Below are 17,003 nucleotides of genomic sequence, written 5' to 3'. Positions count from 1 at the left end.
TCTATCATTTATTTTTAAACTACTATTTTAAAGCAGAAGTAAGCGATCCGGTCGTTTTGGCTAACTTCCTGTCAGCCGATGGAGTTAGCAGTCCCCGCCCTCGTCTCTACGTCACCACATTCACGCGCATCCCTTGGCTGCACACACAGAGAGGACTGCCCCTTCATGCCGTTCTCTCTCCTCATTGGATAAAGGTTGTAGGATACAGGGAAAGTTTTCTCCTCAGCTTACAGCAGAGCAGAGTGACTGACAGACCCGTGTTTCAGACCAAGCACTCTATAAGTGATTGCTATCGGAAGATATAACTATTTAAGACTTATATTAACACAAACATTCCGCTTACTTCTGCTTTAATTCCTTACAATATGAATTTAAGGAAATGTTTATTGATTAATTGTCCCGTGACATCCCATATGAAACACTATTATTGATATTTGATGAGTGAGAGCAGCCGGTGATCAGGCCGTCCGTCTTTCTCCTCAGACCGGGCCTGGCTCAGCAGAGAGGCGTCCGCGGGGGATTGTGGGAAGACAGCGAGGACAGCGAGGGACCCTGCAGCACCGTTTGACCCCCGCCGACCCACCGCCCCAAGAGACAAATCACTGAAAACTGTGACGTTACAACCGAACCTGAGCTCAAGTTGTTCTTCTGTGGCAGATGATTATTTCGTTTTTTGTTTGTTTTTTTCCACAAAAAGGCCACAACAACAACACCACAAATGCATGAATGACAACTCTTTGAAACAAAAGCCTGAAAAAACTGTTTGTTTTTCTTGATTTTCAGTTCGATGTCAGGATAAAAATCAGAGCATTTTAAGGCGTCTTGTGTAGATTTATGTTCTGGCTTCACAATAGAAATTACATCAGGTCCAAAAATTGCCTTTTTTTTTTTTTTTTACACAGGAGATATCGGTGCTACTACATGATTATGTGGCTAGAGAACTGACAAATCTGACTTTCAGTAGGTTTAAGCACTCGATTTGAACAGTTCCTGTACTGGGTCTGTTAAATGTGCTGAGCAAAGTTGACCAGGTTCAAAGTAATCTAAAAAAAAAAATAGGTGCAATATCAATCTTCTCAACAGAAGGCATAGAGGTGTGTAGTATTTTCAGGAAATATGTGAAAGTGTTGCTTTAACTTGAAGTTGATCATGGAAAAACAAAGAAAAACTCCAAGGCACTCTCTTGAGTTAATAAAAATGCCTTTAATTAATCTGGCATTGTCACAATGACATGTTTCTGACTCCCTGATGAAGGCTTGATGCCGAAACGCGTCAGTCATTTTAAACATGTCATTATGACAATTAGGCATTTTTATTAACTCAAGAGAGTGCCTTGGAGTTTTTCCACATCCCTTTGATCCCTCTCCAAAGAGCACCTCTAGTTTTGAGAAAGGGGTTTTTCCTCGTTTTGAACATTTTTTAAGTTGATCATGTTGGATTCACAGAAACAGGAAAAAAAAAAACCCAAGAGAAAATAGTAGTTCAGTACAAAATAAGACTGGGTGATTTATTAATCTCATCAAGACCATTAATACAAAGCAGTTAAAAGGCCACATACCATCAAATAATCCGACTGCTGGATCAAGCTGTTACAGTGCCACCGGAGGAAAACCAGTCTGTTACTCTGTTGGGGCTGAGAGGGCTCTTTGAAAAAAAAAAAAACAAGAAAACAAAAACAGACACTTGGCAAAAATGAACCCCAACAATACTGACTTGGGAAACTTGGGAAATGGACAGAACACGAGCAAAGACAGAGAAGCGATGCAACTTCAGCCGTCTCTTCAGATAAGATTTAAAAAAAGAAAAAAAGAAAAAAGATCCTCTCCACATCCAGGAGCGCTCTGCAAAGCGAGGAGAAAGAAAAAGAAAAAAAAAGAGGGGGCACGAGTTGATGTTTTAAAAATCTTTCTGAGATCCAGCTTGTGGAGGTCAGACGCCGTCCGTCGGTTGTCGTTTTCTGCGTCTGCTCCGGACGTCGAGGAGAAGGGGGGCGGCGGCGGGGGGGGGATCGATCGAAGAGAGATGGTAGACTCGTGTTGTTTCTGCCCTGATCCGTGTAGAAAGTGAGTTAAACAGCTGCGTGGGACCGCTGCGTTTACAAACGCGGCCTACGGCAACCGTGGCTCGTCAACAGTACAGCCTAAAGTGCACAAAGTGTGTTTCTCAGAAAAAAAAGGAAAAAAAAAAAAACTCCAATTCTTCACTATGCTCAAATACTTGCAAACTGAATATACATCTTTTATATATATATTCAACTGCAACTTCAATACAATTCCAACCTGTTTAATGAGTGTTAGCGTTTAAAAAGTCTTTGAAAAGGAGAAAAGGCAATTAGTAGGATGTACAAAGTGAAGCACACGTCTAAGTAAGTGCTTGGCATATTCAACTGTATGGTTTTTTTTTTTCATTGCTTTAAAACAGCTAAGGGGCGGGGAAGAAAAAATGGCTTTCCTCAGTTAATACTCCCAGTGTTTCAACTGGAGATTGTCTGTAAGTAAGTTAGTGACAGTGACCTGTTTTTTTTTCCTTGTTTTGTTTTTATAGTTTTTTTTTTTTTTAGTTTTAGTTTGTTTTTTTTAATCCGACTGTAGCAGCATTGGATTATTAGGCAATATTCGACTGAACAGATGCGGATGAGGGTACAATACAACAAGGAGGAGGAGGGGAGAAAAAAAAACTTGTCACTTTATACAAATTATTTAGTTAGTGTATACATGTTATATATACACAGTATCCACAAACATGTACAATTTCATAGTGTATAGCTTTGTTCTAAACATTACATAGGCAACTTTATTTTTTAGCATTTTAGACACCATTTGCTTATTTCTGTAAAGTAGAAAACAAAATAAAAGGCACATCTGAGCATGATGCATGGATTATTTCAGTCTTTTCCAAAGTGAAACAAAAACGTTTCAAGCAGTCAAAAAAAACAAAACAAGAAGTTGAAGAAGAAGTTGGGTTAAAAAGTTCCCCTTTTTCATGTGTGTGTGTGTGTTTTTTTTAAATTTCATTTTTCATTTTAATAATAATAGATTTTTTTTTTTTTGGAGCAGCCACTGGGGGGAGCTGACCCAGCTTTGGTGGGAGGGTTGCGTGCTTCCAGTGCTGAGTTTGAATACCGATGAAGAAGAAGAAGAAGATGAAGTTGGTCATGAGGGCTTTTGGAGAGAGGAGCACAGTGTCGAGACAGCAGCGCACGTCACTAAGGAAACGGGTTAAGACATCAGCTGTAGAAGAAGTGGGAGAGCGAGAGAGAGAGATAGAGAGAAAAACTTTCTCTCTCTGTTCGTCCTGGGTCGATGCTGTTGGATGAAACCGCGGCGGTCCTCTAGTCTTCTCCCTCTGTCGCACACGCACACACACACACACAGCGCAGAGGGATTCGCTGTCTCGTCCGAACCTGCTGACTTTGCCCAAACTTGATGTGCAAAGAAGAAAAAAAAAAAAAAATGGAGTGTTCTTGGCTCTCGTTTTTTTTTTTTTTTTTTTTTAAATATATATTTATATATATATTTCCCGTCCGGGTCTGAGAGGACTGGAGCCTGGGAGGAGGAGGAGGAGGGGTGAGAGGGAGGGGGAGGTCACCGCTGTTGGGTTTTTAAAAGGCAACGTTTTGTGGCTGCGGAGAGGCCTGTCTTCAGACAAACAAACGAAAAACAAGAACCAATCAGACAGTTTGACTCGTGTCACAGTGTACAGTTGAGATACAAGGTGGGGGATTCAGTGTCGCCTCCTGTTTGTGTTTCTTTTAATGTCACATTTGTTTAAAAAAAAAAAAAAAGAAAGAAAAAAAGAAAAAGAAAAAGAAAATCCCTTATCCCCCTGCATAAAATAAGACTTTGGCAACTGTTTATTTTCAGTTCGTAGGAAACACAAGTCAATGGAAACGTCCGCTGCTCACACCCACCGCGACAGAGCTACGTCCACGTTGATCGTTGAGGAGGAGGAGGAGGAGGAGGAGGAGGAGGAGGAGAGAGGTCGTAAAAATCTTCGTCGAGCTGCAGCAGGACTCCACATGATGTCAATGCCCAAAGAAACAAAGCATTGTTGACACTTTTAAGGCTACAAAGTCCAAGGCCCCGCCCACCTCACCTCACCTCACCCCACCCCCCCTCACGCTCGCCATCCACATCCACTGGAGGAGCGAGCGGCACACGGCGGGCCGGGTGGTGGGGGGGGTGTAAAGTGTAAAGTTAAAGTGTTTGAGGGGGTGAGAACTTTTTTTCATCATCATCATCAGGAACAAAACATCGTCGTCGCTCCGTCCGTCCGTTCCGACGCGAACGCTCCTCGCGGCTCCTCGTTGTTTATTGGCTGGCACACCGGTGTGGGTTTCTCATTGGCACAGAGGGTTTTTTTTTTTTTTTTTACGATGAAGGCGGAGCTACTGATCCCCTGAGAGGCACAGCTGGGGCGTGACGGGTCGATGCGGCGGGAGGAGGAGGAGGGGCGGGTGGAGTTAAGAGCGAGTGGATCAGTGTTATTCTTTCCGATCAGTAGCGTCGTCGAGTCGAGTCCACTGTGTCGTAGTTTGAATAGTTTGCATTTCAGGCGTTTTTTTTTCTTTTTAAAACAACAGACTCCTCACTGGCTGCTGTCGCTGTTCTCCACCAATGAGAGGCCTTGTAGCGGCGGCTGCAGCAGCTCCCTTTTGTACGTCTTTGGTGGGAGTTTGGGGAGTTGCGGGCTGGAGTTGTGGCGCGGCGGGACGGGCGGCGCCATGATGGGGATGGGCAGAGGGCAGAGGCTGTTCTGGCTGCCGCTGAGGATCGGACAGCTGCGCCTGGGGACGCGAGGCGACGGCGTGCTGGGGGGCGTGTTCGGCGAGCTGGGGGAGCTGCTGAAGTCCCAGTGGTAGCGGCCCACGGACACGGGCGAGGGCTGCAGCGGCGGGTAGTTGATGAAGATCTCCGGCGGCCGCTGGGGCACCGGCGGGGGCGTGTCGGGCAGAGGGTCGCGGGGCGGCGGCGGCGGCGGGCTGGGCAGCGGCCCGTCCATGGGGGGGCCGTTGTAGACCGGCGGGCGAGGCTGGTTCCTGGGAGGAGGAGGGGGCTGCCGGGGAGGAATGGCTGGAGGGCTGTCGGACCTGGTGCTCAGCTGGAGAGACGGAGAGACACGGACGGATGAGGACACAAGGCTCAGGTGTCATTAAAGGGCTAGTTCACCCAAAATTCAAATTTCACTCATTATCTACTCTACTCCTATTATACCTCCATGCTGCTCGTATGTAATGTCCCTCTTGTATTGAAGCCCCGACATGAGAAATTGTTCTGAAAAAAACTGAACTGGGTGTCGCGCGAGATTTGCACTGACACAAGAAGAGCAGTGAACTGAGACACTGGGAGCTTCCCATACAAACAAGCTTAAAATGTAGACTTATTTAATTTTTTTCGTAACAATTTCTCATGTTGGGGCTTCAATACAAGAGGGACATTACAGATGAGCACTATGGAGGTATTTGGATGTTTTTTGGTGTGTCTTTTTGGACGAAGAAAAGTGAGCCCCATTCGCTACCGTCATATGGACATGCAGTGCTGCACGGAGCCCCGCTGTAACTCAGAGAAGGCACGGAGGACTCTGAAACTTCTCCCAGCCCTTAGTCGACATGAGGGTGTGAGTAGATAATGAGTGAAATTTGAATTTTGGGTGAACCATCCCTTTAAACACATCACAGAGGAGTTTATGACACAGCGTGAAGCCCAACACAGAGGTCGGGAGGAATTTTAAAACAGGATGGAAACGATCAACACGATAAGAAAGCAAGAAAATTTAGGTAACCCTTTAATTTACAGGCTGTTAATTACGTGATAATGTCAAGAAATAGCCAAGAAATAACAATTTATTGCGCCATAATGTCTAGAGATAACGGTCAATTTCATAGTAATGTCAAGAATCATATCCAAGAAATAACGATTGATTGCGTAGAAATAACCCAGAGATAACGGTCGATTGCAAGAAGACTTGGTGGAGAAAAATTCTGGCCTTTCACAGCATAAAAAACTTGTGTAATCTTTTGCCTTTATGAAAAACATGACATTACTATGAAATTGACCGTTATTTCTTGGCTGTTTCTTGACATTATTACGTAATTAATGGCCTGTAAATTAAAAGGTTACTGAAAACTGTATTTATTTTCATTAAACTTATCTACAATCCTGAGCTTTTTACTTATACATCACTAAACACCTACTTTTCAAATACTCTAAGAATTATTCAGCCTTAAAAAAATCTAATCTATCTGTGACTTCAATGATCAGGACTCAAATACATCCAAGTGATGTCTGAGATCAAAACATAAGGTTTCACACTCTTGTATACACTCTAGTGTTTTTAATATCCACCTTAACAAACCTAAATTTGCATGGAAACACAGTCATTATCTATAAGTTGGTGTAAATCTAAGTCCAATGATGCGCTGCTCTTACTTTGGCTTCAGACATTGTGTCTTTCCGTCGTGGTGGTAGAGGTGGAGGCTTGTGCTGCTCCTCTCCGAGCTGGTGGAGGCTGCTGCAAGACGCCGACTGGGTTTCTGGGAAAAGGAGAAAGAAAAAAAGAAAAATTCAGATGCACAAATCTTCACAAAACACAGAAAGATGGAATTAAAGTGACACAGAAAACAATGAGGAACAAACTCCACACTCACTTGTGGCAGGCGGCAGAATGACTGAAACAAATATGGGGTTACTACCTGTAAAGAGAGGAGAGAGAGTGGATGAAGGTTTAACGTCACATCACAAAAACAGTGGATGTGTTTAAACTTTCACAGTTTCTCTTGGATCAACAGTAAGTTTATAAGTTTATGTTCATTGTTCAGCAACAGGATTTCCATGAGTCCACAGTAAAAGACCAATTGTGGAAATAATGAAATCTCAATTAAGTAGGGCTTTAATAGAACATGTATTTCAAACTATCTGTATTTAAAGAGGAACTATGCAGGATTTTTACCTTACCTATTCTACATTTTTAACTTAAACAGCTTCGGAGTAATTGTGATGGTTTAATAAATTACATGCATCTTGTTCCAGGGAGAACGGAGGCTCTCTGCCTTCAATGTAGCGTCTTTTGGTTGAAAAACAACCTTGTAAGATCAGAGCCTCCGACCCCGGTGTCCCAGCTCTCGTCTCTGCAGCACTGCGACACAAACGCGCACTGTAACCCGTTATCTCTTGTTTATGAGAGATAAGACTACACACATATACACGCCGTAATATCGTATATGATATATAACGTTATCTACCGCTCTATTGATTGATTTCTTGTCGGCTTTGTTGTAAACAAATGCACATGGCGAGGAGGAGGGTTAGCAAAACAGAGGGAAAGCGACAGAACTTGCTTAATTCCTCTTTAAAGGGACAACGAGGAGTTTCTATTTGGTTATAAAAAAGTCTCACGTTAATGTGGATGAATCTACGCTACCCACACTTGTTAATGGGCCCATTTTCGATAAATATATTGTTTTGTCTCTATCGTTATTTTGTTATTATTAGTGGTGGCGGAAATGCTGGTCGAGCTGACCAGCGTTTCTTTACTTTCGGTTTCGTGGCGAGTCATGAGAATAACGCAGCCGAATCGCCGTTTATGGTCGGAACTACGATGGTATGTGATCGTCTTCGAACCTCTGACTTTAATTCTTGATGAATGAAAACATGAGTCTGTCTTGCGCCGGTCAAAGAATTTCACGGTGCGCGCGGAGGCTCATAAATGTAGTGTGAAAACGCTTTGCTTTTCCAAAACTCCTCGTTGTCCCTTTAACATTTTATTTATACTATGTGAAAAGGTGAAAAACCAATGACAAACACAGTGCAGCGTCTGACGGACTCACCGCCGTAGGAGTTGCAGAGGTCGTGCTCCATGAAGACTGAGCTGAGGTCGGAGGAGGCCGACTGCGGAGGCGTCGGCGTGTTGGGCGAGGTGGGCACAGAGGCCGAGGCCGGCAGCTCCGGCTCGGCCTCGGCTATTCTCTGGAAGGTGATCTTGTGTGGGGGCTCCCTCTCCAGGGGGACGGGGTGGCCCTTCAGGGTGCCAGAGGTAGACGTTCGTACAGGCCGGATGCCCGGGGACTTCAGGTTGTACATGGTCTTCCTGGGCTGCAGGAAACACAGCAGGAAGTCGACAGTGAGAAGGAGTTTGGAGGTATTTCTCTGCATCCCTAAAAGTAGAGCTAGAACTGTCCTTTTTATTTTTTTTATTTTTCAGTCCTACAGCAAAAAAGAGAGTTTTCTGGATGGTTAAAACAATTATGTGATTATGTGACAATTTACTTGATGACGCAACATTGTCATTAACCACATCCCACAGGGAACAGGCCGTGCTAGGATGAGTCTGTTGGATAATTTGCCCACCCCCGACTCCACGCAAATGTTTTACCTCCAAAATATGACTCAAAGCCTTCAGGGGGAAGTCATTAGCACTGCAGCAGATAACATTTAAGCAGATATTGTTTCAAAATCCACCTTTTTTCCCTTTCCACCTCTCCATTTTTTTTTTCTGCTTAATGCGTTCATATCATGTCACTTTACAGGAGTTTTCCTCCTACTAACATACGCATTTTTCTCTTTTGGGGGTTAATCTGCGTCGGTACATAGGAAAACTGATACAATCTCATATAAGTTGTGTCTTGGAGCTACTTTTTAAAAAATAATTTAATTTATTTTATTTTTGATAGTGACTGTGAAACTGTTTGCAGTGAGATCTGTGGATTAATCAAAAAACTAAAACTGAATTTCACCTCAGGTGGTGGCAGCAAAAATTAAAGTGAAATCAAAAAGGGAAAATAAAACTGGAGCTCCCTGCACCTCTACAATACATAATGGGCAAACTCCATATAAAGGTACTTTTTTTTGTCTAAACTTGCTCCAAAATGACAAAAGACATTTAGTTTTAGCATTTTTTTTTAGAGAGATGTCTTATTTGAGCTAATACTAATATTGAATCAGTGCCTCAAACAGCAAAATTCAACACAGAAACTAAAGTTACAACACTTACAAATCGGGGAGGTTGCCTGCAGTTACGTGGCTCAATATCCATAGACGTTTTGAACAGGTAGTCGGCAAACTCCTTCTCACTCCTGTTTCCCATCGGGTTCAGGTTCTCAAAGAACCTCTGTGAAAGAAAACACACACACACACACACAAAAAAGAAAACACAAGTTTTAAGTTGGCCTGTGCATATTCTCATTTGTCCAGGTCATAGTATTTCAAAGGAGGTTAAATCGAAAGCAACTGGACTTAGTTATTTGTCTGGGAAGACATACTGGGAAGTTTCACCTCTCATCAGTTCATGTACGCATCTGACCAGGCTGGGACTGGTCCAAGGGAAGTTTTAAGCTCAGGATCTGTGTGAAAACGTGTTCACACTTCAGCGTGGGGACTGTAACGTGATTGAGCTCTCACCCTGATCTCGTGCTCCACCTTCAGACAGTACGGCTGGTTCTGGTACTGCTGGATCTCTCCCGTGATCTCGGCCACTTTCCTCCTCTTGCTGAAGTTGATCAGCTCCTTGCCGTGGCGTTTGAGGAAGTCCGGGTTGCCTTCCTCCGTCTTCAAGATGTTGGTTAGATAGATACCTGAGGAGGCCGCGCAGAAACGTCCAACATCAGATCTCCTCGTATTTCATATTTTAAACATGTTTGTTGTAGTAGTGAGGCTGACAGTGACTTACCAAAGAAAGGCACACAGGGTGGGTTTATTGACTTGAGTTTAGCTAAGTATTTCTTAAAATGGTCTTGGCTCAGCTCCACAGCCTCTTCCAGGATTTTCTTCTTCCTCTCTGGTATTGCCTGCGGTCAGAGGAGGAAGAAGCCTCAGCTTTAGAGTGGACGCTCCACAAGAATGCAAAACGCAGGTCAAAGTGACAAACATTAGAGAGGAAAAAAACAACAACTGTTGTGCCAGTGAATGTCTCAGCACCAGATGGACCAAGTCTTTGCCCTCAGGTCATACGTGCATTATACAACAGCTGAGAAGGAAACACAGGCTCGCAGAACCAGAGCCATCCTTCGAATCATATCAGAGCCTTTGTTTGCAATGTCTGAATTGTGGTTTTGATTCTTGGTGTTAATTAATTGCTCCACAATTTGACTCACAAAGAAATAATCTAACAACTACTTGAAAAAACTAGATTTCTGCTACCTTTAACAATGTGAGGATGCTCTGTACGGTGGCTGTTTTAGGACATTTTAAGAGTCTGCTTGTGCTGTCAAGACTTAGTTTCTTCTAGCCAAGTATGCCAACCATGTGAGAGTGTTAACATGTTATGTTGGCTTGTTATTATGCAGTTATTTCATGGCTCTGAGCCTAAATGTGAGCAAAAGGATGGACGGATGAAACTTGTGCTAGTTGAGAGGTGGGTGTGTTTTTTCCTCTAAAATAAAATCTGGATCAAGAATCACAATCTGGTTTGTTGCCAAATAGTTTTACAGAACACCAGGGATTTATTTTGATGTTTTAGTGCATGACATTAAACATACTAAAAAAGGAAAAGAAAATATAGACAATGACAAAATGAGCAAGTGTGGCCGGTCAGATAGCTGAACAACAGATAATAAGATAAAATTATGATGAAATGTGGTAGAAAATGATAAATATTTATAATGTGAATATGTGCACAGTGCAAAAGGCAGCGTGGTTTGTGACAAAACACTTTCCTATAATCTTCTGCACTGGGCTGAAACACAGACTTTCCCTCTGGTGCTGCCTTCAGATCGAATGTACTTCAGTTCTTTGTTCATTTTTCTGTCACAACAATTAGCACCGATATAAAAATAGCAAAGTTGTCTCTCTATTTTTCATCCATTTAATCGTAATTAGATTTTGTGGTTTATAACGAGCAGGACACTCTGACCTCTGGTATTTTCATTTCATTGATTGATGAGCGAAAGAGTTTCTCTATCTTTTCTGGTAGTTTGTGAGTCTGCGACCTGTCGATTCTTCCTCTAACTCGACTCACCTCGAAGGTGTGGTCGAGCCTGTAGACCGGGACAGAGTTGATGGCGCTGACCACCTCCAGGACGCCGTTGAAGTTGTTGAGCTCCTGGAAAACCTGCAGGATCTCGATGACCCGCGACAACACGGCCACCCGCTCCTCCAGGTTCATCGTCTCTACGATGCATCTGAGAACGACACGCACACAGTCACGCGTGGGTTTAATTTCTAAGGCCAGGACTCTGAAACTTGACGTTGCGCCTTAAACGTTTAAAGCGTGGGACTCACTTCTCGAACCACAGCGTGAGGTTGGTGGTGTGACGGATCATACGGAGCAAGTTTGGAGAGTTCTTCTCTTTGTCCTCTTTGGTCCAGACGCTGCCGACCAGCTCTGACGGCCGCACCGCTCTGTGGACGGAGAACAATGTTAAAGGGATACGCCAACATTCTTTTTTTTTTTGTGTCTTGCCTCACTCCCGAGTCCATGACAAGCAGATAGACACCATCCTTTCGACTGTGTGTGCAGTAACAAGGGAGAGCCCGTATCGCCCGTAATTAGCTTAGCTCAAACGCTGGAAGGGTATAGGTAGTGTTAGCCTGACTCCACCTAAAGTCATCAGAGACACTCTTCAGCAACTCTAAACGGACCGATCTTCGTCTCAGAGCTGAGCTCCCCCTCTGCCTTCCCCTTAGGAGGTCTTTCACCTCCTACCAGGCCATTGCCTTAATGAGAATGTATTCTTAGCAATTCTTGCCTGGTAAAATAAAGGTTTACTACTACTACTGACAAAACTCTCCGGTAAGGCATCCTGAGCGGTCAAATGCCGGTAACAGGACGAGATCGGTCAAAACGGAGGGTTCAAGCAAAGACGGTTTATTTTGGTTCAAGCTAGCTACATCGAGGGTAGGTTAGCTTCCTATTTCAAAGTAAAAGCACTTCTGTATGTAAAGGGCAACAGGTGTTTTATTTTGTGAATGTAACCGGAAGTGTGTTGGTCACAACGGCTAGCTTGAGTAGCACCGAATTCGTCCGAACAAAATTGTAAACGGCTGGTATTTAGACAAATTAACGACACACTGCTGATCTAAACGGCTACTTTCTCGCCTAAAAATGTTTGTAAATATATCACTTTATCAACATTTCAGAGTTTAGAGCTAAAATGAAATCAGCTTCTGGCTGCTGATTTCGGCTCGGGTAGGAGGCAGGCTAACACTACCAATGCTTCCAGCGTTTGGGCTAAGCTAATTACGGGCGATACGGCTCTATCTCCCTTGTTACTACACGCACAGTGGAAAGGATGGTGTCTATCTGCTTGTCATGGACTTGGGACTCACTTTAAACAAAAAAACTACTAAGACATAAGATTTTAATTCAACCGCAAAGCCTTCGTCCACTCACCTGTAGAGCTCGGACTCGAGCAGCGTCAGCTGGCGGGCGATCTCGATGGGGTGAAGGGTCATGAGCTCGAACGATTCCACTTGTCCCGCTCTGCAGATGTGCCACTCGATGGGAGGGGGCGGGCTCTCGAAGGTGATGTTGTGACTGACGCCGTTCGACTGCGTCTGCAGCTTCCTCTTGATGATCTTGTTGATGGACTCCACCCACTTTCTCATCGACTTGCCTTCAAAACAGAAATGTACGAATTTTACCGGAGCAGCATGAGCATCAAAGAAAACAAATAAACAAACACTAATGTGCACTGGATGCTTGTTACTTTAATTTCCAGAAGCTTCTTTGTTAGTCATTTCCTAATGTCTGTGGTCTAACAAGGGAAAAAAGACTTTCAATGAAGGATGACTAATTGTTGATATCATAAATACGTCGGGCAAATCCCATGTGTCTAATTTAAAAACAGATGAAAAATAGTTTGATTTATGATCTTGTTTAATTGTATCACTGTCGCTGGTGTCTCTGCCTTAGTGGCTTTTTTAAAATGTTCATTATTTTTATATTTCACAATTAGAATATGAATCTTGTGACAAAATATCATATATATTTGAAGTGTTTCTTCTGCATGAGACAAGATGAGGCAGGGAACAGTGACGGTACAGAGCTAGATGTCGTTGTACAGCTGTGGCGTCCTGTGTGCAGCTCTGACCTCTCAGTTGAATTTTGCTGGTGATGTATTCCTCTAGTCGACTCCTCAGCTCCAGATCGTTCTCAAAGTCGTAGAAATGATGTTCGACCCACTGACGGAAAACATTGAGAACCCTGAGGCAAACACATGGTACAGTATTAACTAATTATATGCGCCGCGTCCTCCTCGCACAGTTCATCAACTTTCAACTCTCAAATATCTGTGAGCGCGAACATGAATATGAGCTGTAAATACTTTACATTTGTCTGTGAACAAAGACAGGGAACAAACATTTTCACTCCCTCAAGTGGAGAGAGGAGATTTTTTGCTGCTTTACCATGCACTTTTCTTTTTTTCTTTTCTGAGAAGCATTTTTGTTTTTATTGGACTGTCAGTGGTGAAGTGGCAGACAGGAACACGAGGGGGGTATGAGATTCCCGGACGCAGACGTCGAGACGTTCAGCAAAACAGGGCTGAGCAGTTTTTGGCCGGTGTCTATTCCTCCTCACTTTGGTCGGTTCATGTTGTCACAGAGTGGAAACTTAAAAATAGACACAGCAGAGACTTTCTGTGCTTTAAAAGGACAAAAGTCACACTTTAAGAGGCTTTCTTTTTTTATCCACTCTGAGTGTCCTGGTTTTAAAATAAACATCTGGATGACATCACAGTGTTTACGTAACAACAGACCACCCAAACTGCCTCAACCTCTGTCCCCCACTGTGATAAAGTACTTAATTATTGGTGTTTCCCATGCACATTTGTAGACCGAAAACATGCTCACAGAAATCTTGAGAAACCTCACACTCACTTGTTCCTTATTCTTGCAAAGAGAAACTAACAACCCACTTGTGTTTTAACTGTTTCTGTGACTTAAGTTTAAAGGATTTTATAGCAGCTGCCCCTCGCTGCAGCAGCGCTCCAGTCTGATAGTGGGAGACTCTTGGTTTTTAATGGTACTTAACAGACTATTCCCGACAGTGTTGCTCCTTATAAGGACGGAGAGTCTCATACAAAAGTAATTCTGCGGCTCAGTGAGAACATTCAGGCCTTAACAGGAGAATATAAAAAGAGCCAAAACAACAACACAAGACAAAGACACACGAAATCTTTGTGGCATTTTTTAAAGCCCTTGTTAGGAAATAAACGAAAGCAACTTCAAGATGTTGGAACGCAATGCGACAGTTTATCTACAAGTTAAAGAGACCTCTTAGTCGGAGCGGAGGCGGCACAGATATCAGTAACCAACGGGATAATTCCTCCAGAAAATTAGTTTAAAAGTTTGACTTTAATAACCAGATACTGGACCGTCACTTAACACTGGAGGAATAAATCTCAGGCCTCAACCTTTTGTCTTCCTTTGACTACACAAATAGATCTTTATCATCAATGTGCATTGCCCAACAAAATTGCAACTGTGCCCACTCATGGTGGATGAATAAAAGAGAAAGAGAATACATATAAATAAAATAAATGAGAGAAATAAACTAGCAAGGATTAAAATCATTGGTACCACTGGACTGAAAGGATGAGGTGAAGCTGACACAGTAATACGTCTTGCATCATAATTGAATGTTAAACATGACTGAGTAATGGAGATATGGGGAGAGAGTCAAAGTGAGGACACCTTTATTTTATATTTTCATCCTATTGGTGTGTGTTTTGATTCACTTTTTTAGTTTTTAAATTATTGCTTGGTATAGAAAGAATCGCTTTCCTTGGTTTCAGCCATTTGTACATTTGAGTCACACGTGAGCACTGAGCTGAGGCAGCACCAGCTGTGACTGGACAGCCGTCGCGACGCACCTGAGTTGGACCGGCTGCACGTACTCCTTCCTGAACCTCTGGAGCTCGGCCGCCATCGGCTGATCGCCGTTCCAGAGAGCCTGTCGGTCCTCCTCGGTCGGTTCTGGCTCAGGAATCTCAATCCTGAGAAGTAACAACAATCGGACGCAGAGATGTTTAAAAAAAGAAAAAGTCAAGGTGAAGATCAGATCAGTATCACAATAAACAACAACCGCTGCATCAAGATGTGGGCTGCTGGAGCGTACCTGTCGATCAGCAGGTTGAGGAGCTCCTGTGGTTTGCAGAATGATCGGTATGTGGTGAGAAACGTGCGGACAAAGTTAGGATCTACAAACAGATAAGAGAGATTAGATAAAGCAGATAAACAAACATTTTATAACAGTGCATCTGTGCAAAATAAAACTTTCGAGTCTGACAAATGAAACGGGAACGCGTCGTGTCTTCTTACCGGCGTACATGTGGTAGGTGAGCCGCTCTATGAGCTTGCCCACGGTGCCGGCCTTGATGATGGGGATGCCCGTTTTGCTCTGCACCTTGTCCTCAAACACTATATTCTCCTCAGAGTCCTGCACAGCAAAGCGGTAAACCTCCGGGGAGGGCAGTCTTAGAGGATGTGCCTGCTCCTCGTGCTGCAGCACCGTGTCCAACATGCGATCCAGAGTGGAGCGGTACTGGAGAGTCACCAGCGCCGCCATCCACGCCGCCTTCTCCTCCCCTGTCCGTGCACAGAAAACGGCACAGTTCTCGTCCTTTCCTATCAGTTCAAAGGCGTGCCGCAGCTCCGTCGAGTCCTCGCGGTCCACGATGCGGATTTTCCTCAGCACGAACTTCTCCTTCAGACGGTACTCCGCCCCGCTGCCCGACCCCGGGAGCCGTGAGCTCTGATTGGCTTTGCAGCTGATCATCAGGCCGTCGAACAGGAAGTTGTGTCTCTCGTGCTTGGCGCCGGCTCGTAACAGCGGCCCCTCGAGGATGAACTCGCTGCAGCACTGACCGATGTCCTTCCCCTCCCAGCCGTCGATGCTTTTCTGGATCTCGTTCATGCGTTTGATGGCGAGTTGTTTGCTACGAACCTGCCTGCTGTACAGCCGGTACATGGGCTCACTGTGAAGACAGACATCAAACGTTAAAGACACCTGTTAAAGGGATAGTTCAACATTTTGGCAAATTGGCCCATAATCTTTATAGTTTTAGGAGTAGGTTTGTTACCTTTAATTGTCGGTGCAAGCTATTTTTAGAACGGCGGAGCAGAGCCGCGAGCTGCTCAGAGCTATGCTACGGAGGCTAATGGGATTTCTTGGTTTCCCTCATCAAACTCATCAAATACACAATCCAACAACTCCAAAACGCTCTGGTGGACAAGTTGTGACCTGCACATTCACCACGCTATGAGATAATAACAGAACGTTACGAGACGGAGTTGTTTTGGAGGCAAATGCAGATACTGCTTGCCGGAAAACTGCCGCAGAAGCATCAGCAGTTTTGCATGAATTTACTTGTCCACCAGAGTGTTTTGGAGTTTCGGTGTAAACAAGACAACTCAGATCGATCGTGTCTTGTATCAATGGTTCAGGCTGGTGGTGGTGTAACAGACTCTGGGTCCCTTAGTACCAACCGAGCATCGTTTAAACACCACAGCCTGAGCACTGCTGCTGCTGCTGACCATGTCTTTAGGTGCAGGACAAAATGCCACATGTGATACAAAGCTCAAATAATCTCAAACGGTTTTCGGTTTTCTTGAACATGGCAATAAGTTCACTGGACTCAAACAACCTCCACAGTCACCAGATCTCAGTTCAACAAAGCTTTAACCTGTGGGATGTGGAGGGACATGATGAGTCAGATCGTCGATGTGCAGCTGACAAATCTGCAACACCTGTGTGATGTGAGGTCGTTTCCTTGTTGAATTTACGCCACAACAGCTTTGAAGTAAAAAGTGAGTCCACCCGGTATTGGGAGGTGTAACTAATAGAGCAGCCGGTGATTGTACAGTAAAAACATAAACACGAGTAGAGCAGATGTACCCAGGTTTGCGGCGAGGCTGGTGCTTGGCATAGATGCGATCCACGCTACACTGAAGGTTAAGCAGCGCTGTGATCGCCTGCTTCAGACATTCTCTGTCATCTTGGTCTTCGCTGCGCTCCTGAAGTTGCTATAAATAAAGAACAAGGACATTAAAACACAATATTCAGACACA

The 17,003-nt window shown here is 44.0% G+C and overlaps 1 protein-coding gene across 1 annotated transcript in view; it reads right to left on the bottom strand.

Annotated features, from left to right (window-relative positions):
* Positions 1-2,976: 2,976 nt before the first annotated feature.
* Positions 2,977-17,003, bottom strand: part of sos2 (son of sevenless homolog 2) — a 41,758-nt gene continuing 27,731 nt past the window's right edge. The window contains exons 9-23 of the mRNA XM_083998272.1: positions 16,831-16,958; positions 15,255-15,910; positions 15,052-15,133; positions 14,807-14,929; positions 13,025-13,137; positions 12,325-12,547; positions 11,214-11,333; positions 10,951-11,113; positions 9,664-9,781; positions 9,396-9,568; positions 8,989-9,105; positions 7,826-8,090; positions 6,647-6,691; positions 6,429-6,532; positions 2,977-5,100 (exon numbers count right to left, since the gene is read on the bottom strand). Coding sequence (XP_083854398.1) covers positions 4,588-5,100; positions 6,429-6,532; positions 6,647-6,691; positions 7,826-8,090; positions 8,989-9,105; positions 9,396-9,568; positions 9,664-9,781; positions 10,951-11,113; positions 11,214-11,333; positions 12,325-12,547; positions 13,025-13,137; positions 14,807-14,929; positions 15,052-15,133; positions 15,255-15,910; positions 16,831-16,958 — 2,943 coding nt within the window. The 3' untranslated portion in view covers positions 2,977-4,587. The remainder of the gene's footprint in view (positions 5,101-6,428; positions 6,533-6,646; positions 6,692-7,825; positions 8,091-8,988; positions 9,106-9,395; positions 9,569-9,663; positions 9,782-10,950; positions 11,114-11,213; positions 11,334-12,324; positions 12,548-13,024; positions 13,138-14,806; positions 14,930-15,051; positions 15,134-15,254; positions 15,911-16,830; positions 16,959-17,003) is intronic.

Source organism: Trachurus trachurus (assembly GCF_905171665.1).
Source record: "Trachurus trachurus genome assembly, chromosome: 22".
NCBI lineage: Eukaryota > Metazoa > Chordata > Actinopteri > Carangiformes > Carangidae > Trachurus > Trachurus trachurus.
The sequence above is the reverse complement of the archived record's forward strand: the minus strand, read 5'-3'. Positions and strand labels throughout refer to the sequence as shown.